General features: G+C 39.5%; 1 protein-coding gene across 8 annotated transcripts in view; it reads right to left on the minus strand.

Annotated features, from left to right (window-relative positions):
• Positions 1-12,523, minus strand: part of SNX25 (sorting nexin 25) — a 132,974-nt gene that overhangs the window by 59,975 nt on the left and 60,476 nt on the right. For all 8 annotated transcript variants that reach the window (XR_003520737.2, XM_027598665.1, XM_027598660.2 and 5 more), the window contains exon 6: positions 4,293-4,363. Coding sequence is in view for 7 of the 8 variants with exons in the window: in XM_027598665.1 (XP_027454466.1) it covers positions 4,293-4,363 (71 nt within the window). In the remaining variant the exon portion in view is untranslated. The remainder of the gene's footprint in view (positions 1-4,292; positions 4,364-12,523) is intronic.

Genomic DNA, 12,523 nt, shown 5'->3' on the forward strand with positions numbered 1-12,523 from the left:
AATAGTCTACTTTCTGTCAGTACAGATCTGCCTATTCTGGGCATTTCATATAAAGGGAATCACACAATATGTGGCCTTTATAACTGGTTTCTTTCACTTATCATAATGTTTTCAAGGTTCATCCATGCTGTAGCATGTATTAATAGTTATTTATGTATTTTATGAATCAATTCCTTTTTATTGCTGAATGATATTCCATTGTATGGATATACCACCTTTTGTTCATGGCCATTTGGGTTGTTTCTACTTTCTGGCTATTATGAATAATGCCACTACAAACATTCAAGCACAGGTTTTTTTGTGGATGTATGTTTTCATTTCTCTTAGGTATGTACTTAGAAGTGGAAACTCTAGATCTCATGGTAATTCTATGTTTAACATTTTGGAGAACTGCCAGACTATTTTCCATCTCCTCCAGCAACATATACAAGTTCCAATTTTTCCACATCCTTACCAATTTTTTTTTACACTCTAGTGAGTGTAACTGGTATCCCTTATTAGCTTTAATTTGCATTTCCCTAGTATGGAATGATGTAGGGCATATTTTCATGTGCTTATTAGCCAGTTGTATAGGTTCCTTAGGGAAATGGCTATGTAAATCCTTGGCTCATTTTTCAATTACACTGTCTTTTGATTATTGAGTTGTAGGAGTTCCTTATATATTCTGGATACAATCAGATATATGATTTGCAAATATATTCTCCCAGTCTGTGGATTGTCTTTTTTACTTTCTTGTGACACACACAAGTTTTTAACTTCTAATGAAATCCACTTTACCTCCCTCCTCCCCCTACTATGCTTCCCTTCATTCTTATACAGACCCACACATTTTGCCAGAGTGCAGATTCCATGGAAACTGTCTTTGTTCTGGACATGAAGACACACTGTGGCTGAAATCATGTAATGGTTTCAGCTATCCTACTTTTTGCTGAGATTTTATTTCTTACTTTTAACCCTATTAGACTTAAAAGAGACTAATTTATTTTTATTGTTTTAAAGATTTATTTATTTACCTTAGAGGAGGGGCAGAGGGAGAGAGAAAATCTCAAGCAGACTCCCTGCTCACCATGGAACCTGACACTGGGCTCAATCTCAGGACCCTGAGATCATGACCTGAGCTGAAATCAAGAGTCAGATGCCCAACTGACTGAGCCACCCAGGTGCCCCAAGAGACTAATTTAGAAAAGCTAACTGCTGGTACCAGAATTAACCCAAAAGAAGAGTAATGCAGCACATCGTAATGTGGTCAGAGAGCTTACTGAAAATAAATGTTTCTAGCTTTTTCAGAAAAAAAGTCACTCCAATGCTATCTTGAACATATCAGTTATAATGCTGTGGGTTGAACTGTGTCCCCCAAAAAGATATGTTGAAGTTCTAAACCTTGGTACCTGTGAATGTGACCTTATTTGGAAATAGCGTCTTTGCAGATGTACTAAATTTAGATGAGCTCATTTTAATTAAGGTGGGCCTCAATCCAATATGACTGGTATCTTTATAAGAAAAAAGAGACACCGACACAAGAATACCATGTAATGATAGAGACAGGGACTGGAGTGACATGTGTTCAAGCCAAAGGACTGCTGACAACACCAAGAGCTAAGAGAACAGTGTGGAAGAGATTCTTCCCGAGACCATTCAGAGAGAGCATGGCCCTGCTGACACCTTGGCTTGGGACTTCTAGCCCCCAAAACTGCGAAAGAATGCATCTTTCTTATTTAAGCCACCCAGTTTGTGGTACTTTGCTATGGCAGCTCTAGGAAACTAATACATATAATAAACTGAATACTTAAGTTATAATCAAAATTCAACGAGAATACATCAAATTAAGAATACATTCTTAGCAATTAACTTGTCCTTATATACCTACAATGTGCCTACATTCTCGTGTTAAATGTTCATGTTAAATACTAAGTATGTAATAAAAGACCAATCTTGACAATTTATCTTTGCAAAAAGCAATAAGACTAAAATCCAATTAAGTATTACACTCTGTGGACATGATGATAATCACCGTTAACCAGTAACCTCAGAGAAGTAAACCGGTCTCCTCTATTTTCTGTCTCAAGGCCAAATAGCTCGAAGGCCCCAAGTGAGCTCAGCTTGTCTGCCTTTTCCCCCATGCTTGGTAGAGGGAGGCCAGGATACCCGAGAAAGTTGAGAGCAGCTCAAATGGCAAATAGAAGCATGAAAGTGGTAAGTGTCACTGACAATGTTTAATAACATTGTATGGGCTTATCCCTGCCCCCCTCCCACTCTCAAATTCATTAAGTCCTAACCTCCAGGGCCTCAGAATGACTGTATTTGGAGACAGGGTCTTTACCGTGGTGATTAAGTGAAAATGGGGCCATTAGTGTGGACCCTCATCCAGTAAGACTAGGGTTGCAAGAACAGGAAATTTAGACAAAGACCTGGGCAGAGGGAAGACAATGTAAAGACAGAGGGAGAAGGCCAACTACAAGCCAAGAAGAGAGGCTGAAACAGACCCTTCCGTCACAGTCCTCAGGAGGGACCAACCCTGCTGACCCCTTGGACACCTTGATCTCGGACTTCCAGGCTCCAGAACTGTGAGAAAACAAAGTTCTGTTGTCTAAGCACTCGGTCTGTGCTACTTTGTTATGGCAGCCCTAGTAAACAAATACAACACCACAAAATAAGGAAAGGTATCTCTGACTAAACTCAAGTATCAAGGAGGAACAATGAGGAAAGATAATGGCGGCAACTAGAATTCCTTCTCTAGTATCCTCTTAAAAATATGTCCGAAATGAAGCATCTTCTCTGCAGGAACAGTAAGAAAAAAAGGAGAGGAACAGAGCCCACAATCTTGCAGGAATCAATCAGATCCCACATCCCTTGCTCAAAAGCCTCCAGAGACTTCCTTCCTCATGCCGACTAAAAGCCAAAGCCCCAGCAGGACCAGTAAGGCCCTTTGGAACGGGATTTCACCCCTTTTCAGCCACCTAGGCAACTCAGGCAAGCCTCGTGCGCTTCTGCCTCAGAGTTTTTCACCTGTCCTTCCACAGACACCCTCAGGCCCCCAGGTCTTTGCTCCCAGGTCACCCTGTAGGTGAGGTCTTCCCGGATGACCCTATCTGAATGCAAATCTTCCTCCCCCTCCAGCTGGGCCAGCATTCCCTTCTATACACCCCACCTCACAGCTTTGTTTCTCTCCAGGGTACATATCACCATCTAAAATACTGTTTATTTGATTCGCTCATTGTCTGATTGCCTCCCAGTCTCAATTTGGGGCTTGATGAATGCAGAAATTTTGTTTTGTCCGCTACTGTATCATCATCGCCTCGCTGATGTTGAGTAAACATTTTTTGAATGAACAAATTTGTACAATCTTCCCCCCTGGGCAGAGATTAAGAATTAGTGCCTCTTCCTAGTCTGTATCTTCATCTACTTTTTACCCAGCTCCTACCTCAGTCAGTGACTCAGACACAAGGAATAGTCCCCAGGCCAAGCTTCCTGTTGCCTCTGCACCACTTAGAAACCTGGGAGCACATTTTAAGGCCTTGGCCCAACTCTTCCTTCTTTTAACACTCTGCTCCCTGATGGGACTTGAGTGGGCCTGGAGATTTTCACAGAAAGGCCAGCCTACAAGGTAGGGGTGTTTGCTGCCTCTCAGCCACAAATCAAGACCTGCACTCTAAACAGTGACATGACCTTCAACTTCATATATGACGGGGGATATGCTAGCCCCAGGCCAACTATAAGGGAGTTGAGAGCCAGCTTTACACCTTAATTATCTCTATCATGCCTGGGTAAAAATCTCATTTGAAGAGAAACAAATGGGAAAAAAATAGAACATTTTTTTTTAACGTAGAAAGAGGAAAGAAGCTATTCACAATACAAATCTTAACTAAAGGAAAAGGTTAAGGAAATTATGAAACATCAACTCACTGGAGTCATTTAAATAACTATCAAGATTATATTTCAAGTTAGAAATATTAATGAATATTAAGATTAAATTTTAATGAGAAAAACTGTAAAATCATGCTTACTTTAAAAACAAGCACTCTATACTCAATGATTTCAGCCTTTGAAAAATTATGACTACAGATGAATAAAGTTTAAAGAAACACAGAAATACAAATAAGGGGTTTTGTTAGCATGAAGTTATATTTACTTTCTCTAATGCTGCTGTTATACCATTATTTTAATAAATTGAAAATATTTAAATATAAGCCAGAAGAATGCTCATACTTGCCAACATTCTGACAAAAGAGAAGACTGGGGTAGACCGAGAACCTTTAGAATGTACAAAATGAAGAAAACAAATTGGTTCTTACCCTTGTGCCTCTTCAGCTGGGGAAAGCTGCTAATTGTAGTTGCTTGGATTATTTCTACTACAATTTGATACCTGATATTTAAAAAGAGAGAAAAAGAAAAGATCGAGTATTTAGAAAATGCTGTTTTCAGAGATAACGTTTAGACTATTTTGTACTAATCAAGTAAAACACAGGGCTCTCTCTCTCACAAAAATAAATACATAAAATCTAAAAAAAAAAAAAACAGTACCTATTTATCTACTATTTTATATTGCTGTTTTAAAGAGTCCCACTTCCACAAACAGTGCTGTGCACCTAAGAAATGGTATGCCCAGTCCTTTCAGGGCCTAATACTCCTCTAAGAAATAACACGCCTGAGCCTAAGATAAAATTGTGGCTTTGTCTATAAGAAAGATATGCTACCTTTTTCTCCCCAACTAAATCATGAGCCTCTCGAAGACAGGGATTGTGTCTTGTATTCTCCTATAGAACCTAGCTTGGCACTAAACACATGACAGGCACTCAGTAAATATTAATGCATATTATGGACTGAATGTTTTGCTCCCCCAAAATTCATACATTGAAGCCTAGTTCCCAATGTGATGGTATTTGGAGCTGGGATCTTCGAAGGTGATTAACCCCTAATAGGTGGTGCCCTCACAAATGAGATAAGTGCCTTTATAAAACAGACCCTAGAGGGATGCCTGAGTGGCTCAGGTCACGATTCCAGGGTTCTGGGATCAAGCCTCGCATTGGGCTCCCTGCTCAGCAGGGAGTCAGTCTGCTTCTCCCTCTGCCTCTCCCCCGGGCTTGTGCATGCACTCTATTTCTCTCTCTCTCTCAAATAAATAAATAAAATCTTAAAAAAAAAAAAAAAAAAAGACCCCAGAGAGCTCTTTCCATTTTGTGAGGTTACAGTGAGAAGGAGGCCCTCTATAAACCAGGAAGTGCCCCTCACCAGACACCCAACATCCAACCCCCTGATCTTGGACTTTGCAGCCTCCGGAAGTGTGAGAAATAAAACGTCTGTTGTTTAAGCCACCAGCCTGTGATATTTTTGTTATAGCAGCCCAAACTAAGACAAGAAGCTACATTAATATACAATAACATCTGTAAAACTAAACAGGTACAAGTAATATTCTGAACAATCTGTTCTTTTGATATTCTTGGTGATTCATGCTCTGGAACAAATGAGTCATCAATGGTCCTGAAGAAACACATGCTATTTGAGTGAAGAGTTAAATTTCTTAAATGAATCCATAAAATTATTATGAAATACCAGCTAACATTTACACAGATTCCTCTCATTCAGTACCAGGTACCTGTTTCTTTCTCTCATTTAATCCTCATAATAGCTATTGTAATTATCCCCACATTACAGAGGAAGAAGTTGTTCAGGTGGATTAAGAAATCTATACAAGGTCTCATTGCTTTTAAGTACTAGAGCCAAAATGATAACCTGGGGCTGCCGATTCTAAAGTTCATGCTCTTGACCACTTTCCTGCTGCCCTAATTTTCAATATGGGTTAATGTTTATCTTGTCTCAGGCCCTTCCAAGCATACAAGCATGGCCACTACCAGATCATCTTTGCATCTCACTGCCTTCTATAACCCTCTTGGATACCGTTTCCCTGCCAAACCAGACTGCATGCAATACCCCAACACACACTCAGCTCTTTCCTGACCCCCAGCCTTTGCTCTATTTCTTCTCCCTCTTGCACACAACCTCTCCCCCTTATCAGCTGAAATCCTATTTGTTCCTAAATATCCGTTCATAGCATTCTTCTCTCAGGGTTCTCTTCTACAGGACAAAGTATTTGCTCCTATCCATTTCTTCAGCAATTTGCACTCCACTTCTGATCTTAATATCTTGCTTCCTCTTTAGCAATTTATACCCACATGGGTCTCCTATGCTGGACTACTAACACCTTGACAGCAGGGGAATAAATCCAAGGACCCACAACTAATTTATCTTTATGTACACCAAATCCTCCTCATAGTGCTTTGCACATAATAGGCATTTGAAGATGATTATTGAATTTGTAAAATTCACCTTCGCTTGATACCAAAAGATGATGTGGGAAATGAGTGACTTTCATTCTCAACAAAAGCTCACAACATACAGTTGACCATTGAACAAGATGGGTTTGAATTATGTGGGTCCATTTATATATGCAGATTTTTTTCGATACAGTATCGTACTATAAATGTATTTTCTTTTCCTTATGATATTCGTAACATTTTCTTTTCTCTAGCTTATTATAAGAATACAGTACATAATACATATCACATATAAAACATGTTGATTGACTGTATATGCTATTGATAAGGCTGCCAATCAGCAGTAGGCTATTAGTAGTTAAGTGTTAGGAGAGTTAAAATTTATACGCGGACTTCTGACTGCACTAGGGATTAGAATCCCAACTCTATGCTCTTCAACGGTCAACTGTACATCCAAATGCTGGCGGCTATCCTTGTTGGCACAGGCTTCCTAGTCCTCCGGGAGGACTATCTACCCAGCTCTTCAGGGATAGTCAGCACTCACTCGGCTTTCTTCATCCAGAGGAGTGCATGGCCTTGCTGGTGCTGAGTTTGGTTCAAGAATCTGTAGGACTGTTATTTGCGAACATCCTCTTGATCAGAAGTGCACAAGTATGTGTTTTTCCAAAATGATAATGTAAACTCCAATATTACGAGGAAGCCATTAACAAGAATTTGGTTCTTTTCCAGCTATGGTGAGACCTTACCTCCAGTATCTCTTATCCCAGGGCCAAGAGAAAGGTCACATGAAGACAGACATCTCTTGCCCGAGTTATCACCTCACCTCTCTTTAGTTTTGAACACTCAGCTACATTAATAAAGACTTCAGGGCAGGTTTGTATTTCTGAAGTCTTCCCACCATCTCAAACTCACCCAAAATGCTACAAAATTAGTCTTCAAAATAATCACCTTCGAAATATATACATTTATTGCCTTTTACTGTCAATTGTTCAGAACTTTGGAATTCTATTAGAATTGACTTCTAAGTTATTTGTACACACACACACACACACGCACACACAAATATTAGTCTCAATTCTCTACACACATCTTACACAATTTTTTTTTTAAAATTACTATTTTAGAGCTGTCTTGGATGTGCATGTGCTGGAATGTCTTAGGAGAGTCAAAAGCTGAATAAACCCTCAGGTGTACAATATGGTAAATGGTTTAAAATAGGTTTTATGCTAAAATTAGCAATTACAGGGGTGCCTGAGTGGCTCAGTCGGTTAGGCATCCCAACTCTTGATTTTGGCTCAGGTCATGATCTCAGGGTCATGAGATTGAGCACCATGTCCGGCTCTATGCTCAGCACTGAGTCTGCTTAAGCTTTTCCTTCTCCCTCTCCCTCTGCCCCTCCTTACTGCGCGCACGCACGCACAACACACACATACACACACACCCCTATACACACACACACACTCTCTCTAAAAAACAAATAAAATAAATAAAATAAAATTAGCAATAACATAGATTAGAATACCATATACATAAATAGGTTTTTAAAAAATTTAAAACTTTTTTAAAAAATGTTTTCAAAGTTGCTATAGGCTACTTTGTGCTAGGCTAGGGACAGTGTTTTCATTTAGAGGGACTTCAGTTACAACATTTGAAAAGAAATAAAAACATGGTGATCTCAGCTGGCTACACTAAAGCTGTTTCCCAGCTAAGTGTAGCAGAGTATCAAGCATGTGAGCTCTGACACCAGGTGGCCTGTGTTCAAATCCTGCTTCCAACACTTACTGTGTCACTCTGAAAAAATTATTTAAGCTTTCTAAAACTCAAGAGTCCTCATCTGTAAAAAGACTAACCATATTTTTGAATATTTTGAAATATTATTTTGAAAATTATTTCAAAAGTAACAGCATTTATGAATATTAAATGAGATAACACCTTTAAAATATTTGGAATAGTGCCCAACCCACAGCGAGAGTTTAATAAATATTAACTATTATTTTTGTCCCTTAACACCACTGTTGGTTGACCCTTTAGATATGCAGTATTTAAGGAGATGATGTGTGTGCATGTTTTTTTTTTAAGATTTTATTTATTTATTCATGAGAGACAGAGAGAGAGAGAGAGAGAGAGAGAGGCAGAGGGAGAAGCAGGCTCCCAAGGAGCAGGGAGCCCGATGCGGGACTCGATCCCAGGACCCCGGGATCATGACCTGAGCTGAAGGCAGACGCTTAACCATCTGAGCCACCCAGGCACCCTGTGTGTGCATGTTTGTAAAATATATATAAAAAATTTTTAGGTAGCCTTACTTTTCTTCTGATTATAAAAGTATCTCAGCCTAATCAATTTAAGGCCACCAAGGTCACTGAAGTACAACAAAATCAGGTTTATTGACTCATTTCAATAAGCATGAAGAAACATGGGGTGTCTCCCCAAACCAAGGAAAATATAGCTTCGATGGAATTCTGGGGAAGTATGGAGTGTAGATGAAATTTTAAATGAAGCAGCATGTTGACAGGTTCAAAGCAGAGGTGTGTAAATCGTCATTTCACTTAGATCCAGGGTCTCACTTTCCTGGAAACTACAAAGTTATAATAAACATGGAATGGTTAGTCCAGAAAACCCCTTATCTGTAGCTCTACTTCTGACTTATATAAATGAAGGTGCTTCTCTGTGTCTCCAGGCAAGAATAGGATGTGTCACTCTTACCGAAATAATTTCAAATGGCAAAATCTAAGATTTTAGAGAGCAAAGTTTCCCAGTGAATAAGAAAGCAGTAGTCATTCAAAGAAGGTTATCATTATGACATTTTACAGCTGCTATGTATACTTGGAAAAAAAATATCATTTCCTGTTAACTTTGTAGCTGGTTTTAGTATCTGTTATTCCAACCTGATAAATGGCTGGGCCGATTTTACTTCCTCAGGCTGAACCCATTTTTACTTTCTCTAAAGCAACATATATTCATTGAAGAAAATGGGAAAATATACAAAGCACGACATTCAAAGTCAATTACACTTAACACTCGTTAAGTATTTACAGACTTCTCTTCAAATTTTTTTGTTTTCTAAGATTGGATTTATGCTATAAAAGGCCCTAGAGCCTTTTCAATGTATACCATCTTCCAATATTATTAAATACTCTGATGCAGCACCATTGTTAAGTGGCACTCCATTGTACAGGTGTGTCGACACCTTTTTTTCACTAAGCCCTAATGGTTAGGCATTCCGTTATTTCAAGCTTTTCTCTATTTTAAATAAAATTGCAAGAAACTTTCTTGGAAAAATCTTTTCACACGTTCATGATTATTTCCTTAAAATAAGTGCTTATGAATAACAACTGTATCAGAAAGAATACACATTTTGTGACCTGCTTTCCATATTATAAAACTCTGATACAGAAAGGCAATAATTCATACTCCTCCCAGCAGGACATGAGGTCGTCTGTTTTCCTACATCCTTGCCAACCCTGGGTGTCAAATATTTAATCTTAGCCAATATTATGAACCAAGGAAAGTCTGTCGTGTTAGTTTTTTTGTCTGAGGAGAACAACAAGGTTCAGAGCTATCTTCCCACGGGGTGTGTTTAATGGTATTAAGCAGAAAGTGCCAGGGAGCTGTAGCACAAACTGGGGAAGTATTTTCGGTCAGGACTCAAGAGTAGTCAGAGGCTCTTTCCTCTAATGGGGCTTTTAAACCAGTTTTCCATTTTTCTAGTGTGTAGAAGGCAGCCGATTCCACAGAAAGACTAAGGCATGCTTCCTAAGCTTTTTCCATTCGTGGCACACATGGCAAATGATAATATTTGAACAGAACCACCATCCCAGGTCCTACCCAGCCACCTGGAGGGCTGAGGAAACCTTTATCCCCACACACCTATACATTAGAGTCACACCAGTTAGAAAGTTCTGGACCAGAGCAGCCTGCGGTATCCCGAACTTACATAAACACACATACACAATTGATGCTATGTATACAGAAAATAACCTGGAAAATACCAAGTATTGTCATGTGTTTGCAATGTGGCTTCTATTTTCTTCATCTGGTTTAGATCTTTAAATTTTCCTAAAATAACGTTACCATATATTCATTTTCTAGTTCCCAGAAGTCTATGGAAATTACATGTTACAAAAGCAAGCTAAGTTATGTCACCACTGGCTAGCTGGTGTCCTTCAGTTAACCTCAAGGAGGCCAAAATTTTTCTCTCTGCTACCTGTACCTCGTTTCTACTAGTGTTTCTCATATCTTTTATATCAACTATTAATATCACCATAAAGTGTTTATTTATAGACCAATGTATAGCACCACTGCTGTTATAGTCCATTCTCAATTCTTGCCTGAGGCATTTTCATTCAGAATGCTTACTGAATACCATCTTTAGTTGCCTAGCTTTATGTTCTGTACTGAAAATGTCCTAACGACTTTCTCCTACACTTTGAAGTTTTTCTGACATAAGAGATTGTGTTGCCTTATCTCATTCATTAACCCTATTCAAGTCAGGATCTGAGAATTCTGTTGCCTTCTCCTGCTCATGGTTATATTTTTAGCTCTTTATTGGGATCCTAGCAGGTCTGTCCTCAGAACTGTGCTGATGCATTATCTCATTTAATTACCACAACAGTCGTATGAAATAGGAACTATTTTCTCCATTTCACAGTTAAAACTGAGGCTTGGAGCGTATATGACTTGCCAAGGCCACACCACCTATAAGAAAAGAAGCCAAGTGCAAGCCAGGTCTGCAAAATCCAAGCCTATCTGACTCGAGCCCATGTCTGTGGGTAGTCTACTTCAGACGCAAGACTGGTCGCTATAGGGTGACTTTTTGTTCTTAACCCTCATCTACCTCTAGGAGAACTGCATTTCTGTATAGTGCAGGGTCATCAAAAGACAGAGCATGTGTGGCCATTACTCAGCAATGTGCTGGAGCCAGCTCACAAGGCTTGTGTCAGCTCATGAGAGCCAGCTGTTAACTTTTCAAGAATTAAAATCTACCATTATTAAAATGGTACAAACTTGCGATTAAACTGTACTTTTTAAAAGGTGAAAGTACTTAAAACTCATCATTTCCTAATAACTGGATTGTGCTAGTACCTATGTTCATGGTTACTCACGTCTACTGTGTCAGCATGGTGGAGACACTATGTATAGGAGGGTGTGCTGTGGCAAATCTCTTCCCAACTTCCCATTCAGTGAGGTCATCCTGACAGCTTAGTACTAACACCACAGAAACCAGGAGATGCGACAAGTCAGGGTTTCTTACCCCTCCCCAAAATAGCCAGTTTTTAAAAATTACCAGCGTACCACTTCTATACTCTTCACTACCATTCCTTCAGTGAACCTGGTGAATCATAAAATCCTTCTCTATTGAGTAGAGATGCAGTACCACCACTTTTGTTTGTTTTTTCCAAAAAAAGAGCACTACCCATCCACCCCACCACCTCCTCTTGATGTTTTGTTCTAAGTATAAGGGGATTTACTCCCAGCCTCTCTCCAGCTCTCTCTCTTCTCCTCTGTGCTCTAGAGAAGGAAGAGGTCTTTATTCTGACCACAGAGGAGGAGGAACTGGGCATGTGAAGCACAGCCCTTCTGTTCTCCTCCTCTTCAGAGCATGTGTTCTCTGCCTCCAAGGACAGCCAGCACATGGGACTCCACACCTGCCAGAAAGATGGGGAGGGAGGGAGAATCAGGGACAAAGCCAGCTGGGAAAGAATGTCTGATTCTGAGACTCCATTTTAGAGAGTCATTGCTTGCATATATAAACTACATTCTCCATTATCTATCAGTAATAAGAGCAAAATTTTTGGCCTTCATTTGGCTGATTCCTTAGCCCTAATGTGGTTCAGACCTCAGGCTGGAGAGAGGAGCATTGTTATTTATTGGGCCTCCTCAAACCCCCAAATAAAATGTTGCACTCTAGTGGGCCACAAGTAAGTGATCAGTGTCCACAATGAAATTAAATCTACTTGCAATCCTTGGTCTGAGATCATAACAACCATAGCAAAAGCTAACAATTAGGAATATGCAGATCCTGGGCTGAGTGCTTTACACAAATGGACTCATGGTCCTCATGGTCATTCATACAGCAGATATACCTTACCCATCATGCCAGTGTTGCTCCAATTATAAGCGCATCATGAATTCTTTAATTTCAGAGAGATCATAAACATCTTTATCCCAAATATCCCCTTCTTAGTATATGTGCTGCCGAAGCGAGCACCCAAATATCCCCTTTTTTTAAAATTTTTTATTGTTATGTTAAT

Source organism: Zalophus californianus, chromosome 2, assembly GCF_009762305.2.
Source record: "Zalophus californianus isolate mZalCal1 chromosome 2, mZalCal1.pri.v2, whole genome shotgun sequence".
Taxonomy (NCBI): domain Eukaryota; kingdom Metazoa; phylum Chordata; class Mammalia; order Carnivora; family Otariidae; genus Zalophus; species Zalophus californianus.